The sequence below is a fragment of the Cricetulus griseus genome, chromosome 6 (genome assembly GCF_003668045.3).
Source record: "Cricetulus griseus strain 17A/GY chromosome 6, alternate assembly CriGri-PICRH-1.0, whole genome shotgun sequence".
Taxonomy (NCBI): Eukaryota; Metazoa; Chordata; class Mammalia; order Rodentia; family Cricetidae; genus Cricetulus; species Cricetulus griseus.
In genome coordinates, this window is record NC_048599.1 from 135,438,077 (window position 1) to 135,460,757 (window position 22,681).

Below are 22,681 nucleotides of genomic sequence, written 5' to 3' on the forward strand. Positions count from 1 at the left end.
AGCTCACACCTCGTTTGGCTGGCCTCCTCTGTCATCAGACACACATGTAATGTACAGATATACATGCAGGTAAAACACCCATATGTATTTAAGAAAAAAGAAACAGAAGAAATATGTGCTATCTGTCTTTCTGAGACTGGTTTATTTTCATGGATAGGGTTAGCTCAGATTGCATCTATTTTTTGTAAATATGTAGGTTCAATCTTCTTTATGATTAAGGAAAAATCTCATAGCCCACAGTTTCTTTTTCTGTTCCTTTGTTGTGGGATACCTAGGCTGTTTCCATAACTTAGTTGTTATAAATAGTGCTGCAATAGTTCTTGTCTTCACAGGAAAACTGGTCTCCAAAATACAAGAAGACACTAAACGTGCAGATACCTAAAACAGAGAGGACAGCAACCCAAAGAGAACCATCAAACAAAGGAAAATCTATCATGTGATAAACTTTAAAACTATTTCTATACAAGAATCTATTTCTCTTTACTTCCTAGTAACTTTTAGTCCCAATTCACTTAAACCAGTGCTGGCTTTAGAGTCAGATTTGTCCCTCCTCCTCTAAATCCAAGCATGTTGTTAAAATAAAATTCAGAGTTTCTGTATTATATCAAGAAGCCATATGATGTAAGACAGAAGAAGACAAAAATCTAGGGACTGTCATTTGTCTACACTTGGTTATTTCTCTGAAAGTCTAATTTCCCTCATAATTATTATGTTTCCTATTGGTGCTCTTCCCGGTATGCATCCTTATAAAAGTTGATATTTCTGTGCTGACATTAATGTTTAAGTGCCCCCCACAGCAAATAAAAAATTTCCTAACTGCAATCTTTAAATTCTCCGGAAAGAAAATGGGGCCCCACTTCATCAATTCCACTGGATTTCCAACTTGGTGCATTTGAACTCACAATCACCACTTTAAAATCGGTTTGGGACTACATTGCTCTAGACAACTCTAGAGCAGCTAGCTGAGATGGTGCATGTTCTAATTACACTCTGGCCAGAGCTTCAGATAAGAACTTCAATCAAGGCTTCTGGTGTTGTCTGTGTGCTCCTTCATTGCGGACCCGGTACCTATTTTGTGAAGCGGCAGCTGAGGAGACTCCAGCTCTTGCCATGGCCGAGGAGAAACCCAAGGAAGGAGTCAAGACTGAGAACAACGATCATATTAATTTGAAGGTGGCGGGGCAGGATGGTTCTGTGGTGCAGTTTAAGATTAAGAGGCATACACCACTTAGTAAACTAATGAAAGCCTATTGTGAACGACAGGGATTGTCAATGAGGCAGGTCAGATTCCGGTTTGATGGACAGCCCATCAATGAAACAGACACATCTGCACAGGTGGAAATGGAGGATGAAGATACGATTGATGTGTTCCAGCAGCAGACAGGTGGTGTCTACTAAAAAGGGAACCTGCTACTTTACTCCAGAATTTTGTTATAGACCAAGAACACATTCGCAATTAGAAAGCCACAATTTGGTTCCACCGAATCCTGACAGTATGGTTTTCTCTGTTCTTTCATCTCCCTGTCCCCATTTTTTTATTGTACATAAAGTAACTGGTGTATGTGCACAAGCAAGTTGTGCTTTTTTTTATTTAACTTTTTTTATTTGAATTAGAAACAGGATTGTTTTACATGACAATTCCAGTTCCCTTCTCCCTCCCGTCCTCCCCTACCACCCCCCCCAACTAAAACCCTACCTATCACATATCCGTTCTGCTCCCCCTGCATGGTGAGGCCTTCCATAGGGTGTCATCAGAGTCTATCTTCCTCAGCACTCTAGATCCTGCTATTTTAACCCATAAAATTCCTTTCAACTACAGCCTTGGCCCTCACCACAACATCTGTGAGCAGCTTTCAGTTTTTACCTTCAACCCTATTCCCTTAATACCTATAGACAGCTACTGCCTGCCTCAATAGGACAGCTATACTACTTCTGGGTATCTGGCCTAAGGCCTCCTGGCCTTATTTGGGATAGGGCCTAAAGCTGAATGGCCAATGTTTTGTTTTGATTGACATCAGATGGAGATGGTCTGGGGGGAAGTACTGGTTCTGTGAAAATATCCCCCTTTCTCCATTAGTGGCATGCTCATTCAGCTCTTATCTTTATTTTCCAGTAAGTTATTTTGCTCTCAATATTTTAACAAAAGAACCCAACAATAAAATCCTTGCATACCTTGTTTGATTGGAGAATTTTAATGTTTATCATTTATCATTGTAAAACCAAGGACAATTTTATAACTTTTTTGTACGTAGCTGTTACGTGTAGAGCAATCTGTATTTAAGTAAGGGTAAATTACTCTTGAAGAAAATGATCCTAGATAGTTTTCCCTTCAAGTCAAGTGTCTTGTTGTTTAAATAAACTTCTTGTTTAAAAAAAAAAAGAACTTCAATCAAGAACTTCAATCAAGCATCTCCTGCCAAACTCAGACTGGGTACAAATGTAGGTAATCCACTTAAGACCTTCACTACTCTAAAATTTACTTCCTACAGAATCATCGTCCCATTTCAGCAGGAAGTTACACTAAGAACACTATGCCCCGTTTCCCTACTGTTGATACTAAATGATAATGTATACCTGTTTAGGGTTAGTTTTCTATTGTTTAGGAATGGGTTTGGAAGGAAGTGTTCAGACTTGAACATCTCTTTCAGATGAACTTAGAGTTTAGATGGGATAGATATGGTTAGGATGAGATACAGATAGACTATTATATCTTCTTGTGATTCACCTTAGTGATTACTAGCTATAGACAACTTACACTGTTATAGATCCTGGTATAATGTTAACTTACATGTATAATTTGTATATCACAATTCGTCTTACTATGTAAAGTTTCTACTTACGATGTTTGGTACAAAATTATCCTTCATCTTCTATGTATATATGCTCTTACATATGTTAAGACATTTTTACACAATTTAGTTTTGTTTCAAGTCTAAATCTTTTTTTTTAGACTAAAGGGGGAATTGTATGGAGTAATCTCACGTACCTGTAGTGCTGACCATACCTGTCTGGGCATGGTCATAGGTAGGCAGAAGGGATGGGATAAAAGATCTGGGAAGGAGGCTCTCACCCTCTTTTGGGGTTCAGGTCAGGTCTCAGAGTATGTCTGAGACTGGACTTCTCAGAGTGCCAATCTGGTTGCCTCTTGTATGAGTATTTCTTCTTAATAAATATACCATTAATAACCATATCCCATGTTTGATTCTGTTCTCTTTCAGGTGTACAAGTGTCTCTCTGATATGCTGGCCAGGAGGCCTTAGGGAAGATACCCAGGAGTAGTATAGCTGTCCTACTGAGGCAGGCAGTAGCTGTCTATAGGTATTAAGGGAATAGGGTTGAAGGTAAAAACTGAAAGCTGCTCACAGATGTTGTGGTGAGGGCCAAGGCTGTAGTTAAAAGGAATATTATGGGTTAAAACAGCAGGATCTAGAGTGCTGAGGAAGAGGCAGGTAAGAGGGCTTATAGCTGGGTGTGAGATGACCAAGTTAGACAGACAAGGGCAGAGACTAGTCTCAGGGCCAGTCGAAACTGTCCAGCTGGCCACTTGAAGCACTTTAGAAACATATGTAAGGCATCATTGTCCTTTCATATACCTTCCTTCTAATTCAGCTAACCGTAACTAGTTAAATGATAAGACAGCTTCCAACAAGCCTGCACACACTTCCAAAGAGACCCCAGTGATGGGAAATGTACTGTGTATGTTTATCTTATTGATTGTTAAATAAAATACTGTTTGGACAATGAGACAGAAAGTTAGACAGGACTAGGAGTCAAAGAGGATTCTGGGAAATGTAGTAGAGAAGTGGTGACCCAGGCCGGAAGTGACATAGCAAGGAGACTCATATTTGAGTGAAGAGAAACAGGAAGTGTCCCTCTTTTTCCCGTTCCTGCTCCAGCGGCAGGATGTGATCCACTGGTAAGGAGGGACACCAATAAGGCGTCCGATAAGTCTTATAACATATATAGATTTATGATAATTAAGACTGAGCTAACAGATGAGGAATCCTAGTCACTGGCCAAGCAGCTTTGAACCTAATACAAGTTTCTGTGTATTCATTTGGGCCTAACTTGGGCAGGCAGCTGGCATAAAGCACACATGTGGCAGTGGGGCTCGGAGGCTTTTGGCAGAAAGATTTATCGTAACACCCCAGACTACACTGTAGACAGGGAGATAAATATGAGGTAACTCCAAAATATTATTAGCCTATACCTACATTTTGAAGTATTTTCTTTCTTTTCCTAATAGTTCTAGAGTTTCCCATCATACATTAAGGCCTTCAATTATTTTGAGTTGCTTTGTGTGAATTGAGAGATAAGGATCTGGTTTCATTTTTCTTTTTTTATTATTTTTTTATTTTATTAGTTCAAATTAGGAACAAGCTTGCTTCAGATGTCAATCCCTAATCCCTCTCCCTCCCCTCCCCCCAACATCCCACCTGCCCCTAGCCATCCCCCCTCCACTTCCCAGGCACGGTAAGGCCCTCAAAAGAGGCTGCCCAAAGTCAACCACATCATCCTGGGCCAGGCCTAGGCCCTTCCCCATGTGTCCAGGTCAAGAGCGCATCCCTTCATATGGGATGGGCTCTCAAAATCCCTTCTTTTTTTTAAGACCTTACATATTTAATACAGTGCATTACCCCTGTACAAATGGAAAAAAAATTAAGTTCAACATTTCTAGAACAATATGGCTGTTAATTTTTGTACAATACTAACTGAACGCAGTAAACTGGGATACTTTTTTCCAAAGTTGACAGCACAGCTAAAGTTTCCAAAAATTCAAATTATATATATATATATATATATATATATTATATTTATATAAAAAGACCAATAATGGCAGTATGTTATGCATCAATAGCAGCAACAGCTTTTCCAGGTTCTGAAGTCATTTAAACAAAATTGTAGAGATATCCAGCACTCTCCATTAAAAAAAAAAAGTAAAAAACAAAATCCCAGAAAAATAGCACAGTTCTGTTACCCTTGTGGTACCTGGTACCATATTTTTTTAATTAGCTTCTCAATCATCATCTGGAAGGAAACCATTCTGAGCAACATCATTAAAAACAGCTCTGGTAAAACACGGTCACTACTATGTATCATAAAGCAGGTCCACATATGAGTAAGTACATATCATGTTTGTCTTTTTGTAATTGAGTTACCTCGATCAGAATGGTTTCTTCAAGTTCCATCCATTTTCTTTCCTGCAAATTTCAAGATTCCATTGTTTTTTTCTGCTGAGTAGTACTCCATTGTGTAAATGTACCACATTTTCTCTATCCATTCTTAGGTAGAGGGGCATCCAGGCTGCTTCCAGTTTCTGGCTATTACAAATAATATTGCTATGAACATGGTTGAACAGATGTACTTGTTATATGAATGTGCTTTTTTTGGTATATGCCTAGGAGTGGAATTGCTGGATCTTGTGGTAGACTCATTCCCATTTTCTTGAGGAGTCACCATACTGATGTCCAAAGTAGCTGTACAAGTTGTCACTCCCACCAGCAGTGGAGGAGTGTTCCTCTTTCTCTGCATGCTCTCCAGCATAAACTGTCATTGGTATTTTTGATTTTAGCCATTCTGACAGGAGTAAGATGGTATCTCAGAGTTGTTTTGATTTGCATTTCCCTGATGGCTAAGGATGTTGAACACTTTCTTATGTATCTTTCAGCCATTTTAGATTCCTCTATTAAGAATTGTCTATTTAGTTCTGTACCCCATTTTTTTAACTGGATTGTTTGGTGTTTTTGAGAATAGCTTCCTGAGTTCTTTGTATATTTTGGAGATCAGCCCTCTGTCAGATGTGGGGTTGGTGAATATCTTTTCCCAGTCTGTGGGCTGTCGTTTTGTCTTGCTGACTATGTCCTTTGCCTTACAGAAGCTTCTCAGTTTCAGGAGGTCCCATTTATCAATTGTTGATCTCAGTGTCTGTGCTACTGGTGTTATGTTCAGGAATCGGTCTCCTGTACCAATTAATTCAAGGGTATTTCCCACTTTATCTTCTAGTAGGTTCAGTGTGGCTGGGTTTATGTTGAGGTCTTTGATCCATTTTGATTTAAGTTTTGTGTAGGGCAAAAGGCTTGGGTCTATCTGTAGTCTTCTACATGTTTGCATCCAGTTATGCCAGCACCATTTGTTGAAGATGTTCTCTTTGTTCCAGCGTATATATTTGGATTGTTTGTCAAAAATCAGGTGTTCGTAGGTGTGTGGGTTAATTTCAGGGTTTTCAACTCTATTCCATTGGTCTACCTGTCTATTTTTGTGCCAATACCAAGCTGTTTTCAGGACTATAGCTCTGTAATAGAGCTTAAAGTTAGGGATAGTGATGCCTCCAGAAGTTCCTCTATTATACAGGGTTGTTTTTGCTATCCTGGGTCTTTTGTTTCTCCATATGAAGTTGAGAATGGTTCTTTCAAGGTCAGTGAAGAAATGTGTTGGGATTTTGATGGGGATTGCATTGAATCTGTAGATTGCTTTTGGCAAGATTGCCATTTTTACTATGTTGATCCTACCTATCCAAGAGTATGGGAGATCTTTCCATTTTCTGGTATCTTCTTTAGTTTCTTTCTTTAGAGACTCAAAATTCTTATGGTGCAGGTCTTTCACTTTTTTGGTTAGTGTTACTCCAAGGTATTTTATGTTGTTTGTGGCAATTGTAAAGGGTGATGCTTCTCTGATTTCTTTCTCCACCAATGTGTCATCCGTTTATAGTAGGGCTACAGACTTTTTTGAGTTAATCTTGTATCCTGCCACTTTGATGAAGGTGTTTATCAGCTGTAGGAGTTCCCTGGCTGAGTTTTTCGGGTCACTTATGTAGACTATCATATCATCTGCAAGTAGTGAGAGTTTGACTTCTTCCTTTCAGATTTGTATTCCCTTGATCTCCTTTTGTTGTCTTATTGCTCTAGCTAGAACTTCAAGGACAATATTGAAGAGGTATGAGAGAGTGGACAGCCTTGTTTCATACCTGATTTTAGGGGAATTGCATTGAGTTTCTCTCCATTTAATTTGATGTTGGCTGTTGGATTGCTGTATATTGCTTTTATTATATTGAGGTATGTTCCTGTTATACCTGATTTCTCCAGGACCTTTGTCATGAAGGGATGTTGGATTTTGTCAAAGGCTTTTTCGACATCTAGTGAGATGATCATGTGATTTTTTTTTCTCAGTCTGTTTATATGGTGGATTACATTGATGGATTTTCATATGTTGAACCATCCTTGCATCCCTGGGATGAAGCCTACTTGATCGGGATGGATGATTTCTCTGATGTATTCTTGGATTCGATTTGCCAATATTTTTTTTTACTTTTATTATTATTATTATTATTATTATTATTATTATTATTATTATTATTAATTCAAGTTAGGGAACAGGCTTGTTTCACATGTAAGTCCCCTCTCCCTCTCCCTCCCCTCACCCCCATTCCTTCTCCCCCACCTCCAACCTACCCCCCACCCCATCCACCCACCACTCCCCAGGCAGGGTAGGGCCCCCAACAGGGGCTCCACAAAGTCCACCAAATCTTCCTGTGCTGGGCCTAGGCCCCTCCCCATGTGTCCAGAGACAGAGCGCATCCCTTCAAGTGGGATGGGCTCTCAAAGTCCCCACACACACACCAGGGCAAAACGCCAGTCCACCTCCGGAGGCTCCCTGGAGTGCAGGGGCCTCCCCATTGGCATCCATGATCAGGGGGCTGGATCAGTCTCGTACTGGCCTCCCAAAGAAGCCCTTCCCCTAGAATGAGATTGATGACTACTCTCTATGATGTCCTAGAGTCCTCATCCAGTGGCTGATGGAAGCAGAGACAGACATCCACAGAAATACACTGAGCTGAAATCTGGAACCTAGTTGAAGAGAGGGAGGAATGAAGAACGAAGGGGTCTGTACCAGGTTGGAGAAACCCACAGAAACAGTTGGCCTGAAAAAGGGAAAGCATATCGACCCCAGATTTGCCAATATTTTATTGAGAATTTTTGCGTCAATGTTCATGAGGGATATTGTTCTGTAGTTCTCTTTCTTAGTTGTGTCTTTGTGTGGCTTGGGTATCAAGGTTATTGTGGCCTCATAAAAAGAGTTTGGTAATGACCCTTCTGCTTCTATTGTGTGGAATACTTTGAGGAGAATTGGTATTAGCTGTACTTTGAATTTCTGGTAGAATTCTGCACTGAAGCCATCTGGCCCTGGGCTTTTTTTGGTTGGGAGACTTCTAATGACTGCTTCAATTTCATTAGAGGTTATAGGTCTATTTAAGTTGCTTATCTGTTCTTGATTTAATTTTGGAAAGTGAAATCTGACCAGAAAATTGTCCATTTCCTTTCTGGTTTCATTTTTCTACATGTAGCATTTGTTGAAGATGCTTTTTGCTTCACTGTGTGTGTGTGTGTGTGTGTGTGTGTGTGTGTGTGTGTGTGTGTGTGTGTGTGGTCTTTTTCAAAAATCAGGTATTGGTAGCTGTCTGGGTATTGTATTTCTTTCCCTTCAATTATGTTGATCTTTAAGTTCAAACAGTGAAATTAATCTGAGCATTTCTCATGAAAAATTTCATGTCCATTTTTCCAATCTGAAGCCATCAGATTTCTTGTGAAGTCCATTCTACCTTCAGTGTTTGGAGGGATTTGTGTCACTTTGGTATAATTAATCTTCTCACCTTTGATCACTTTAAAAAAGACTATTCAGTGATTTTTCATCTACCTGGAAGGACTCTCGTTTATTTCCACACATGTGCCTGCTCCAAGTGGTCTGGCAGGCATGAAACCAAGGTCTGTTACTGGCCAGCTGGAAACACACACCAGGATGCAGGACAGGGTATTGCTGGCTGCTATTGTCTAAAGGAAAAATCTTTCATGTCCAGTGTCAGCAGGCTAAGATGCATGCTATACCTGGAAGGGGTCCTTTCTCTGAAAAAAGTAATGCTCTCCTCCCTCTGCTGGCAAATATCCACATTACAGGCATTGTCAAAGCAAAGGCAGCAAGGACGACTGTTCTGAGTCTTGTCAGTGACAAAGCAAGGAGCAGAGCAGTGTCCATAGGCTGCTGCCATTTGTGGAGAAAGGCTGGCATGGATGCAGCTGCGGCTCTGCTTGGGTACGTTAAATAATGGCAGGAGGTGCTAGAAATAACCGGAGTGATCCATGCAGTAGGGAAAGACGTGGGGAACAAAGGGAGATTCCCGGCATACACATTTCCTGTGCTTAGAATCTAGAATTAGGCAACATAAAATTTTAATTGGAATTTAGAATTAGACTCAAATATAAAAAACTAAACCCTGTGTTACATGTAACACTGTCAATCTGAAGCAACTTCTCTAGGTGGAATGCCTCAGTGTACACTCCATGCCAGAGTCACTGGGGCACTGACTGAGAAGGACAGAGTTCTGTGCCACACACACACACACACACACACACACACACACACACACACACACACACACACATATATATATATATATATATATATATATATATATATATATATATATATGGCACTAGGGAGATTTCCAGAGACCTACAAGGATGACAGGAACTGACAATCTAGGCAATGGTGGAGAGGATAACCTAAACGCCTTTCCCCTATAATGAGACTGATGACTACTTTTTATGCCATCCTAGAGCCCTCATCCAGTGGCTGATGGAAGCAGAGGCAGACACCCACAGATATACACTGAACTGAACTCTGGAACCCAATTGTAGAGAGGGAGGAATGAAAATCAAAGGGGTCAGTACCAGGTTGGCGAAACCCACAGAAACAGTCGGCCTGAACAATGGGGTGGACATGGACCCCAGACTGCTGTCTGGGAGGCCAACAGAGGACTGATCCAGACCCCTGAACATGGATGTCAATGAGGAGGCCTCTGCACTCTAGGGGCCCCTAGTAGTGGATCAGTATTTTTCCCTGGTGTAAGAAGGGACTTTGAGAGCCCATCCCACGTGAAGGGATGCACTCTAGGCCTGGACACATGGGGGAGGGCCTAGGCCCGGCCCAGGATGATGTGGGGAGCCCCCATCGAGGGCCCTACCTTGCCTGGGGAGTGGAGGGTGGATGGGGTAGGGGACTAGGTCGGGGGATAGGGAGAGGAGGGAGAAGGGATTGACATGTGAAACAAGCTTGATCCTAATTTGAACTAATAAAAAAAAATTAAAAATACATGCAGTCTTGTTCAGTATTTATTAGCATATGCTTTTGCTTTGAATTTTTCCTATACTTCACATATAATAATTAATAATCAATCAGCTTGAAACTTTTACCTAGTGTTGATAGTAGCTCTTTCTCATTATTGTTTTGTTTTTGTTTTTATTTATATTATTTAATTTCATAACCTTCCCCCCACCACATCCTTCCAGATCCTGTCCCCCCTCACCTCCTACCCAACTTTAAGTTCCTTAGAAAAAAAACCCTAATACAACAATAAAACCTCCCAAACCAATAAAACAAAACCACACACATCCCCAATAAAACTGTAACAAAATAAAAACACACAAAAACTTGTGGAGGTCATTATATGCTAGTCAACTACTCCTGAACATGAGCCCTGTCCTGGAGCAATTGATATTCACAGTGTGACTCTATTAGAGAAAACTGGTTTTTCCCTCTCCCAACAAGTATAAGTGACAAATCAGTTGTTAACCTTTAACCTAGTGGCTAGATTCTCATTCATTCGTTTCTTTAAATTATAACAAAATAAAGCAGAATACAATGAAACAAAAACTATCACATGGAGTTGAACAAGACAAACAGAAGGAAAAGAGCCCAAGAGAAGGTACAAAATCAAGAACCCCACTTGTTGGCTTGCTAGGGAATCCCATGAAAGCACTAAACCAGAAGCCAGAATAAAAGTGCAGAGGACCTGCTGCAGACACATGAAGGCCCTGTGGTTGCTGCTTCAGTCTCTGTTAGCTCAAACGAGTTGCTCATGTTCATTTAGAGGGTCCTGTTTTCTTAGTATCCACCACTTCTGAGTGAGGCGAGGGATTTGATGGATACATCCCACTTGGGCTCAGTGTTCCTGAGTCCCTCACATTCTGCATAATGTCTGGATGTAGGTCTTTGTGTTTATTTCCATTTGCTGCAGGAAGAAGCGTCTCTGACGATGGCTGAGCAAGGTACTGATCTATGAGTATAGCAGAATATCATTAGGAGTCATTTTATCACTATGTGGTTCTTGTTGCTGCTGTTGTTGTTTTTTTTAGACCACTACTATTTGTTTTTCCCCTAGGTCCCTGGGACATACAGTTTCAGGTTCTTGTTTGCCTAAGCAGTGTCAGGTATGGATGTGGGTATGTGGAGTGGGCCTTAAGTCAAATTAGATATTAGTTGCTTATTCCCTCAAGCTTTGTGCCACCACTGCCCTAGCATATTTTGCAGGCTGGGCATCATTGCAGATTAAAGGGTTTGTGGCTTGGTGACTTGTAGTAAGTTTGTTCAAACACAGTTGAACTTTCCTTTGTGGGATTGTCACCTCCCCAATAATGGCACAGAGACTTAATATTAATTATTAAATCTTGGCCTTTAACTTAGGCTTTTCCCCAACTAGCTCTTATTCATTAACCTGATTCCATTAATCTACATTTTGCCATGTGGCTTGGTTACCTCTCCTCTGTACCATATGTCTGGCTTGCTCTGTGTTGCTGGCATAATCTGCACACCTAGAATCATTCTCCTCTTTCTCTCTCTCCCCAGAAATCCCACCTGTCCTTTCCTGCCTAGCTATTGGCCATCAACTCTTTATTAAACCCATCAGAAGGTGCCTTGGCAAAGACACATCTTCACAGTGTACAAGAAGATTATCCTATATCAATGATTATGTTTCTCTTTTGATAGTGTGCAGAGTACCTTCCTGTACCAAAGACATTAGAATGTAGGGGTGAAGGCTCTATGTAGACACCAGTTGGATTCACCATATTCAATATTTTGTACAGGTGTTGTCTTCAGCAACAGGGCCTTGTTGTCAATTCATGGAGGGAAGCCTATAGTATTGGTACCAGCCTGAATTCTTTGGGGATTCCCATGGAATCCCTTTGGCCAACATCCCAGTTAGTTAGATGTAACCCAATCCCACTACTGAAGGTTTCATTTAGTAATAAGAAATGTCAGTTGGGATTCCCCCTTTATTTGGTGATGTATATATTTTAAGAAGTTTCTACTGTATAGGTTTCCATACTACCTATCAAATGGCACTTAATTTTAGCTGTCTCTCTCCATATTCTCTCCCTTTTACCCCTTCCCCCAAACTTATCCTTCTTTTTCATCCCTACCATCCATTACTATCTATTCTATTTTTCTTTTCTAGTGATCTCTATCTGTTCCCTCTAATACTAGTACCTTATTCTACGCATACCCTCTCCTCTGTGGTTCTATGGATTGTAGCTTGGTTATCATTGACTTAACAGCTAATATCCACATATAAGTGAATGCAACCATATTTTTCTTTCTAGGTCTAGGATAGTGCACTCAAGATGATTCTATTCTAGTTCCATTCATTTGCCTGCAAATTTCATGACATCAGTTTTAGTGGCTGAGTAATACTCCACTGTGTAAATATAACACATTTTCTGCATTCATCTGTTGAGGGACATCTAAGTTTCCAATTTCTGGCTATTATGAATATAGAAGAAATGAACATGGTTGGGAGAGTATCTCTGTGGTAGAGTAAAGCATCTTTTGGGTAAATGCCCAAGAATAACAAAAATAGGTCTTGAGGTAGACCCATTCCCATCTTTCTGTGGAACCACTACACTGATTTCCACAGTGGCTGTATAAGTTTGCACTCCCATCAGCAATGTATGAGTGTTCCTCTTACTCCATATCCTCACCATCATAAGCTGTCACTTTTTCTGTTGATGTTAGCCATTCTAACAGGTGTAAGATGGACTCTCAAAGTAGTTTTGATTTGCATTTCCCTGATGGATATGAACATTGAACATTTCTTCAAATGTTTCTCAGCCACTTGAATTTCCGCTATTGACAATTTTGTTTGGATCTGTATGATGGGGGAAGTACTTCTGTGTATGTTTATCTTATTGATTGTTTAATAAAGTACTGTTTGGCCAATGAAACATCAAGTTAGACAGGACTAGGACTCAAAGAGGATTCTGGGAAATGTAGTAGAGAAGTGGTGATCCAGGCCGGAAGCGACATAGCAAGGAGACTCATATTTGAGCAAAGAGAAATAGGAAGGGTCCCTTTTTCCCCTTCCTCCTCCAGCGGCGGGATGTGAGCCACTGGCAAGGAGGGGTGTCCGATAAGGTAAGTCTTATAAAATATATAGGTTTATGATAGTTAAGACTGAGCTAACAGATGAGAATCCTAGTCATTGGCCAAGCAGCATTTGAACCTAATACAAGTTTCTGTGTATTCATTTGGGCCCTAACTCAGGTGGATGGCTGGCATAGAGCACTCACATGGCGATGGGGCTCGGTGACTTTTGGCAGAAAGATTTATCGTAACATCTGTATCCATTTTTCTCATTAAGTTTTTTATTTAAATTCTTTAATACTCATATTTACATATCCATCCCCCCAATTCCCTCGCCTTCCAATCCTCCCATGTTTCCCACCAGCCCCCCCAACCCATCCCCCAACTCCTCCCCAGGGATGGTGAGGCCTTCCATGAGGGACCTTCAAAGTTTGTCATATCATTTGGGGGAGGGCTTGGGCCCTCCTTGCTGTATCTGGGCTGCAATAGTATCCCTCCATAGGGAGTGGGCTACCAAAGTTCATTTGTGCTCTAGGGATAAAGACTGGCTCCACTGTTAGAAGTCCCATAGACTGTCCTGGTCTCCTAGCTGGCACCCACATTCAGAGGGCTTGGTTCAGTCTAATGCTAGTTCCCCAGCTTTATGACTAGGGTCTCCATGCTCTTACTAGGTCAGGCAATGTTCCTTCTGTTTCTATTTTGTGGAATAATTTAAGGATTACTGGCATTAACTCTCTGAAAGTCTAGCAGGATTCTGTACTTAAACCATCTAGCCCTGGGTTTTGTTTTTGTTTTTGCTTTCTGTTTGGTTTGGTTTTGGTTGGAAGAATTTTAATTACTGCTTCTATTTCACTGTGGATTTTAGGTCTGTTTAAATTGTTTAGCTTATCTTGATTTACCTTTGGTAAATTGGTACCTATTGAGTAAATTATTTCTTTTATTTTCTCCAACTTGGAGTACAGGTCTCTAAAGTGTATCCTTATGATTTTATTTTTCTGGTGTCTGCTGTTATGTCCCCCTTTTCATTTATAATTTTATTGATTTGGGTCTTCTTTCTCTGCTTTTTAATTAATTTATATAAGGATTTGTCAACCTTTTTTACTCAAAGAACTCTTTCATTGATCATTTGCATAATTTTGTTGTTTCTTTTTATGTATTTCAGCCCTAATTGTCATTATGTTTTACCATCTACTACTCTTGGGTGTCCTTCTTTTTGGTCTAGAGCTTTCTGGTGTGCTATAAATTTCTAGTTTGAGATCTCTCCAATTGTAGGCAGTTGGTGCTAGGAACTTGCCTGTTAAAACAGCCTTCATTGTGCCCCATAAATTTGTAAATATTGTATATTTGTTTTCACTCAATTCTATAAAATCTTTAATTTCTTTATTTCTGTCTTGACCAATTTTTTTATTTAGTAGAGAGTTGTTCAGTTCCATGAATTTGTAAGTTTTCTGTTGTTTCTATTTTTGTTGATATCTAGCTTTAAACCATGTTGGTCAGATATTTAAATGCCCTTGTTTCTGTGGAGACTTGCTTTGTGTATAAGTATGTAGTCAATTTTGGAGGAAGTTCCAGCAGGTGCTGAGAAGAAGATATATTCTTTCAGTGTTTTGGTAAAATGTTCTGTAGATATCTGTTAGGTCCATTAGAAATAACTTTAATTGGTTCCAATATTTCTCTGTTTAGCTTTTGTCTGGGTAACCTGTCTGCTGATAAGAGTTGGGTACTGAAGTCTCCCTTATTGGTGTATGAGGGCCAATATGTCATTTAAGCTGTTGAAGTACTTTTTGTTGTTTTTTTTTTCTTTTTGAAAACTTGGGGGCCTTGTGTTTGGGACATAGATGCTAAGAATTGTAATGCCACCTTGTTGAATTTTCCTTTGATGAGTATGTAGTGTCCTTCCCTATCTCTCCTGATTTGCTTTTGTTTGAAGTCTCTTTTGTTAGAGATTTAAACGGCTATAACGGCTTGCTTCTTAAGTCCATTTGCTGGGAATATCTTTTCTCAACCCTTTACCATGGTGGAGACTTATGTCTAGCGATGATGGCCACTGATGATGTTTTTTATGCTGGTGTCTAGGCATCTAGGATTGGACAGATGTCTGTGCTGATGTCTGTCTTGTCTTTGTTGGGTGGGTTTGCTCCTTAGTTTCTGTTTCCTCCCTGGTCCTTAGGAGAATGTGGTGATTGTGTATTGCCTGCTGAAAAATCTTCTGGAGTCCTAATAGGTGTGAGTACTTGTGGGGGGGTGGTGTCCAAGTAAAATACGTTTCTGGGTATTAGACCTGAAACTTAAGAATAGGGATGGGCTGGAGGTGACAGAGAAGCTCCACAATAAGGAAGAAATCAGGGTGTTCCACCAAGATCTGCTTAATTTGCTCCTTGGAAATGGGGGGGGGGGGCAGAGAGTGAGAAAAGGCCACAACATCTGTTACAGAGATGGGGGTGAGACGGGGGGATTGGATTTGGAGGAATAGAGGTAGAGGTGAATCTGCAGTTAGTCTTCTGTTTCCATGGTCAGAACGCTGTGTGGGTTCTCAAGGAGTGCCAGCTAGAGGCTGGGACAAAGCAATGCATTGGGGGAAGGAAGTTTGGAGGGGAAGATCAATGTGATCCACTTTATGGGTGCAGGATGGGGATGGGAGACTGCCGCAGGGATTCTACTACAGAGCTGGAGAGTTAGTTTCAAGGAGAAGAGGGAGAAGTGAAGATCTGCCATTAGCCTACCTGCTTCCCTGGCTGCAGTGGCCTGTGTCTCCAGAGAGTGCCTGCTAGAGTTGATGGGAGAGATAATGCAAATTATGGAGGAAGGGAGGTTAGGAAAACAGGGGAAATCTGTGGAATCCATCAGAGATGAGGTTGGGAAAAATTGCCATAGGTATTATGCTGCACAGCTGGGTATGAGACTAGGGGACTGGACTTGGAGGAATGAAGAGAGAGGTGAAGATGTGCCATTAGCCTACCTGTTTCCCTGGAAGCAAGTGACTCCTGGAATTGGAGCTGGGATAAATCAGCAAGCGGGGAAGGGAGTTTGGATGGGAAGAGCTGTGTGATCCACTGGAGATACAAGCAGGAAGGGAAGGGAGGCTGCAATAGATACTCTGCTGCAGAGCTGGGATGGGACTGGGGGATTAATTTGGAGGAGCTAGTGATTAATTTGGGAGACTGCAACTAGCCTACCTGTTTCCTGGCTGGTATATGATGGTGGCTGTTGCATTGATAGTCTGGAGGTTTTCAGAAATGTTTTCATACTATCTGAAGACAAAATGATTTAACACTTCCTTCTTTTTACTTTTATGTCTCTATATTATCAAGTATTAAAGACTTCAATACATCATTGCATGATAGAATAGAGCCCCATGCCAACTTCTAATTCATGCTGGTGACAGGCTTAAAATAGCTCCTTCCTCTATTCTGGCCACTGCTCTATGATGTGTATAAATATGGTCTCAATTTAACCAGTCATGGCAGCTTCGTTTACCAGGTTGGGAAACAATAGGTGGTGCTTCTGCGACCTCTTCTGGCAAAGGTATTCATATGCTTGTCCTGAGGAAATGAAGATGGGCACACAAGGCATGGGGTGCCACCTTGTGGAAGGAAGAATTTAGTGCATCTGAGCAGTGTCTTCTGCCTTGGTCCATTCCAAAGCCAAAAGTGTGGGTAGAGCTGAGTCCAGTCAAGGAAAGGTATTCTAGCTCTCCAGTGAGAGCCACGCTCATGCCTCCACCCTAAACCTATGGCATTAAATGTCACTGAACAACTCAGGCCACTGTCTTCTGCCTAGTCCAATGGAACAATGAACTCCTAATACCGAGCCGAAAGTTCTCATTCTACATGCCATAGTAGAATTTAGTCATTATCTTGAGTCCCACAAAAAAATGATATATTTTATAATGAGCTAATATGAACTTAATTGTTTATGGTTGTAGGACACCAAGAAGAAACTGCCTGATATGTTGGTGCAAGCTTTTAGTTCAAGTATTCATGGAGATGGGAAGGGGCAGGCAGATCTCTGGGACTAGGAGACCAACCTTATCTACATACATAGCTCCACACTAAACATAAACAGAGAGAAATTCTTTTTGTTCCAGAATATATTTTCTTAGTAAAGTGGCATCCTAAAAGAACTTGTCATTGCAGATATTATAAAAAGTGCTGTGTTCCTTCCAGGTGCAGAGTATAAGATCAAACTTCATCATTCCAAGAAACATTCCAGAAACATAGCAACCAGTGTAGTATAGATAAGAACAGAAGTGAATAAAACAGTACAAAAATGTAAAGCCCATAAAAACTAAGCCATAGTAACTGAACAAAGCAATAATACCAGGAGAATGAGCAGGTTAGGGAATTCTCCTGTATTTGGCTTAGAAAAAATAATTGTTTATATACACTCTAATATTATTTTATACTATTTTACAAAGATACTACCTTTTTAAAATTATGTCATGTTAGGTATAATTATAACCTGATTAAATACATATTTTCATTTGTACATGTGATAACTATATACTGTGTAGGCATAATCATGACCTAGTCATTGTTTGTATTTGGAAATTAATCATGGCACAAGGAGATTATGATTGTGTGTCAAGATGACAAAAGATAGACTTGTAATGGCTATTCTTGGTTATCAACTTGACTTCATCTAGAATTAACTTAAACCCGAGAGTGGAGAAATGCACCTGTGTGAGACTTCTGTTTAGTTTAAAGTGGAAAGATCTGCTTCTAATCTAGATCTTTGAAGTAGGAAGACCTACCTTTAAACCCGATGTTTTGAGTTGGGAAGACCCACCTTTAATCTGGGGCCCACCTTCTGCTGGAAGCCTATGTAAGACTTCTTTGCTTGATTGCCTTTGCCTCACTTTCACTGGCAGTAGAACCTACTTCTTTGGGATTCCAGCATCTACTGATGACCAGCTAAGACATCCAGCCTCATGAACCGAATAGCTACTGGCTTCATGGAACTTCCACTCATAGGCATTCATTGTTGGATTATCTGGACCACAGCCTATAAGGCATTCTAATAAACTCCCTTTCTATAGAGATACTTTCTATGAATTCTGTTACTCTAGAGAACCCTGATTAATACAACCACTTTTGGGTATATACCCAATGGATGCTTCATTCTACCACAAAGACAATTGTTCAACCGTGTTTATTGCTTCTCTGTTCATAAGGACCAAAAATTGGGAACAATCTAAATGTCCCTCAACAGAAGAAAGGATAAAGAAAATGTGATACATTTATACAATGGAGTATTACTCAGCCATTAAAAAAATGACAGAGGGCTGATTTCCAAAATATACAAAGAACTCAAGAAGCTAGTCACCAAAACACAAAATAATCCAATTAAAAAGTGGAGTGGCATTGGTGGCGCACGCCTTTAGTCCCAGCACTCGAGAGGCAGAGGCAGGGGGATCTCTGTGATTTCAAGACCAACCTGGTCTACAGAGTGAGTTCCAGGACAGCCTCTAAAGCCACAGAGAAACCCTGTCTCGAAAAATCAAAAAAAAAAAGTGGAGTACAGAACTAAATAGGCAATTCTCAATAGAGGAATCTAAAATGATTCTTAGAAATCTAAAATCTAAAAATTCTTAGAAAGTGTTCAACATCCTTAGCCATCAGGGAAAATCAAATCAAAACAACTCTGAGATACCATCTCACCTGTCAGAATGGTTAAAATCAAAAACACCAATGACAGTTTATCCTGGAGAGGATATGAAGAAAGGGGAACATTCCTACACTGCTGGTGGAAGTGCAAACTTGTTCAGTCACTTTGGAAATCAGTATGGTGGTTCCTCAGGAAAATAGAAATAAGTCTACCTCAAGATTCAGCAATTCCACTCCTAGGCATATACCCAAAGGATGCCCATTCATACAAGGACATATGTTCAACTATGTTCATGGCAGCATTATTATCCAGAACCTGGAAGCAACCTAGATGCCCCTCAACTTAAGAATGGATAAAGAAAATGTGGTACATTTACATAATGGAGTATTACTCAGAGGAAAAAAAATCAATGGAATCTTGAAATTTGGAGGCAAATGGATGGAACTAGAGAGACCATCCTGAGTGAGGTGACCTTTATGTACTCACTCATAAATGGATATTAAACATAGAGCAAAGGATTACCAGCCTACAATCCAACCTCCAGAGATGCTAGGAAACAAAGAGGACCCTAAGAGAGACATACAGGGTCCCCTGGAGATGGGGAAAGGGACAAGATCTCCTGATCAAACTGGGAGCATGAGAGCAGGGGAGAGGAAGTTAGGAGATAGAGAATGGGGGAAGAAGAGGGAGAAGAGGACATGGGGGAGCAGGAAGATTGAGTCAGGGGAAGAATAGAGAACAGAGGAGAGCAAGAAAAGAGATACCTTAATAGAGGAAGCCATTATAGGTTTAAAGAGAAATCTAGCACTAGGGAGATGTCCAGAAATCTACAAGGATGACCCCAACTACAAATCTAAGCAAAGTTGAGAGACTACCTTAAAAGCCTTTCCCCTATAATGAGATTGGTGACTACCTTATATTCCATCCTAGAGCCGTCATCCAGTAGCTGATGGAAGCAGAAGCAGAGATTCACAGCTAAGCACTGAGCTGAATTCCTGGAATCCAGTTGTAGAGAGGGAGGAGTGATGAGCAAAGGGGTCAATACCAGGCTGAGGAAACTCATAGAAACAGCTGACCTGAACAAGGGGGAGCTCATGGTCCCCAGACTGGACAGCTGGGAAACCAGCAAACGATTGAACCAGACCGCCTGAATGTGTGTGTCAGTTAGGAGGCCTGGGAAGTCTATGAGGCCTCTGGTAGTGAAACAGTATTTATAACTAGTTTATGAATGGACTTTGGGAGCTCATTCCCCATAGAGCCTAGACACATGGAGGAGGGGCTTGGCCCTGCCCCAAATGATGTGACAGACTCTAATGATCCCTCATGGAAGACCTCACCCTCCCTGGGGAGCAGAAGGGAAATGGGATAGGGGTTGGTGGGGGTGCTGGGTGGATGGGAAAGAGAGGTAACTGGGATTGATATATAAAATAAGATTGTTTCTAATTTAAAGAAAAATATAAAGAAAAAACAAAAACAATGACAAATTTTACAAAATTTACAGACAAATGAATGGAACTAAAGAAAAAACCACCCTGAGTAAGAAATCCCAGACCCAAAAGACAAATATGGCATGTATTCATTTATTTGTTCATATTCACTGTTAAGTCAGTGATAACCAAACCATATTCTATAGAATTCTAGAGGGTAGGTATAGAATAAGAGACTAGAAAGAACAGATAGACCTCATTAGGAAAGAGAAATAAAACAGATAGTTATGGAAGGATGAGGGGCTGGAACAGGAGGATCAAGTGCAGAGGGGAAGGGAATGAGGAAGGGAATACAGAGAAACAGCTGAAATTAATACATACACTAATAATAAATATATACACTACCCCTCAAATGGCCATATGTATGTATATGCATATATGTTAAGGCACATATAGATCATAATAATTATTATATAATATATAAGCATATATTATAATATATAAATATCATATACATTATAAAGGCAATTAAATGAAATTGTCAAATAATTAGGGAGATGAGTTTCAACTGGTCATCTCTTGTCACTAAATGAAGCCTCCAGTATTGGAATTGGGTTACATCAAATTGAGTTGCTGGCCAAAGGGGTCTCATGGGACTCCCCAAACAACCCAGGCTGGTGCCAATACTATAGGCTGTGCTCCATTAGCTGAACAGCAAGGCCCCATTCCTGAAGACACCACCTGTACAAATCAGTGAACATGGAGAAACCCAACTAGTGCTTACATAGAGCCTTCACCCCGACATTCTAGTGTCTTTGGTACAGGATGGTATTCTGCACTCTCTCAAAAGAGAATCACCAAGCCAGCCACAAACCCTTTAATCTGCAATGGTGTCCAGCCTGCAAGTTATGCTAGGGCAATGGTGGTGCAAAGCTTGTGGGAATAAAAAGTGTCTTATTTGACTTCTACAAGATGGAACCCTTACCTGGTGCTGCTTGGGTAATCAAGAACCTGAAAGTATATAGTCCAGGAACCAAGCAGAAGACCAAATACTAAAGAACAAAAAGGAAAAAAAATGTAGTGATAAAGTGACTCCTAATAATATTCTGCTACACTCACAGATCAAGCGTCTTGAAGAGGTTTCCTCCTTCAGTAGATTATAGATACTCCCAGCCAGACATTATACAGAGAGTCAGAAACCTTGGAACATTGGGTAGGATGAATCTATCAAACCTTTCCCCCCAGAACTCAGGGAACCCTTCAGAAGAGGATGGAGGACACCAAGAAAACAAAGCCCTCTAAATTAACATAAGCTCACATGAACTCATAGAATAAAACAGCATGCATAAGAGCTGCACAGGTCTGCACTAGACCCTCTGTATATACACATACATAATACACATATATGCACATACGTGTGTGTGTGTGTGTGTGTGTGTGTGTGTGTGTGTGTGTGTGTGTGTGTGTGTTATGGCTTCTAGTTTAGTGTTTTTATGTGATTCCCCAGTGAGCAAGTAAGTGGGTCTCTTGATTCTTGTGCCTCCTCTTGGGCTCCTTTTGTTTGTCTTGTCCAACTCTACGTGATAGTTTTTGTCTTATATTTTATTATCTACTAGAAACCTGTTCTTTATCTAGAGAGCAAAGGGGAATAGCTCTGTATGGAGTGGGAGATGGAGAGTAACTGGGAGGAGTGTAAGGAGGGAAACCATAATCAGAATACATTATTTGAGAAAAGAATATTTTCAATAATAATGGAGAAGAAAGAGAAGAGGAAGGAAGGGAAAGAGGAAAATGAGGAGGAGGGGGAGTCCTCTTTAGGTTAGAGTGAACAACTTTATGGTGCCTTTTCCCAGGAAGCAATTCTTGTTAGGTAACAAGGGTATTTCTGTGGTATCAGGTTGCAGGTTATTCTAATTGGCTACAGATGCCCTGTGGCTCTACCAGGGCAGAAGTACATCTGGAGTTTTCTGACTAGGTAATGCTTTGGGGCCATGGTTGAAATTAGGACCTGTACCAGATCTGTGTGACCCACCTTAATTTCATTTTATGTCTCTGGATGTTTTGCCTGCTTGTATTAGAGGGAGAGGGTACACCTCCTAAGTGCCAGGTGCTGGTGGAGACCAGAAGAGGGAGCTGCATATCCTGGAAGTGGAATTACGGGTGGCTGTCAGCCTCTCTGCTAGCCTCTGTGGGTACTGTGAGGCAAACCAGGACCCTGTGCTCTTACCTGCTGAGATCTTTCCAGCCTCCACCCCACCCCCTACCCTGCTCTCATAACCATCCCTTCTTGTACACTTAAGTCTTGCCATTACCTCTTCACCATTTACTGCTGGTGTTTCCTGCACAGAATAATATATATATATATATATATATATATATATATATATATATATATTACATGGAAGCTAGCTAGGAAACCTAACAATGATTCCCAGGGTTGCACCATCCCAGGGCTA

At 40.7% G+C, this 22,681-nt stretch overlaps 1 protein-coding gene across 1 annotated transcript; it reads left to right on the top strand.

Annotated features, from left to right (window-relative positions):
* Positions 1 to 1,074: 1,074 nt before the first annotated feature.
* LOC100759487 (small ubiquitin-related modifier 2) lies at positions 1,075 to 1,475 on the top strand. The gene has a single exon (XM_027422738.2). It carries the CDS (start codon positions 1,111 to 1,113, stop codon positions 1,396 to 1,398), a length of 288 nt encoding a protein of 95 aa, XP_027278539.1. The 5' UTR covers positions 1,075 to 1,110; the 3' UTR covers positions 1,399 to 1,475.
* Positions 1,476 to 22,681: the final 21,206 nt, after the last annotated feature.

Bases quoted from the DNA above. Each gene is read 5' to 3' on its own strand.
- LOC100759487 (XM_027422738.2), top strand. From the start codon at position 1,111: ATGGCCGAGGAGAAACCCAAGGAAGGAGTCAAGACTGAGAACAACGAT.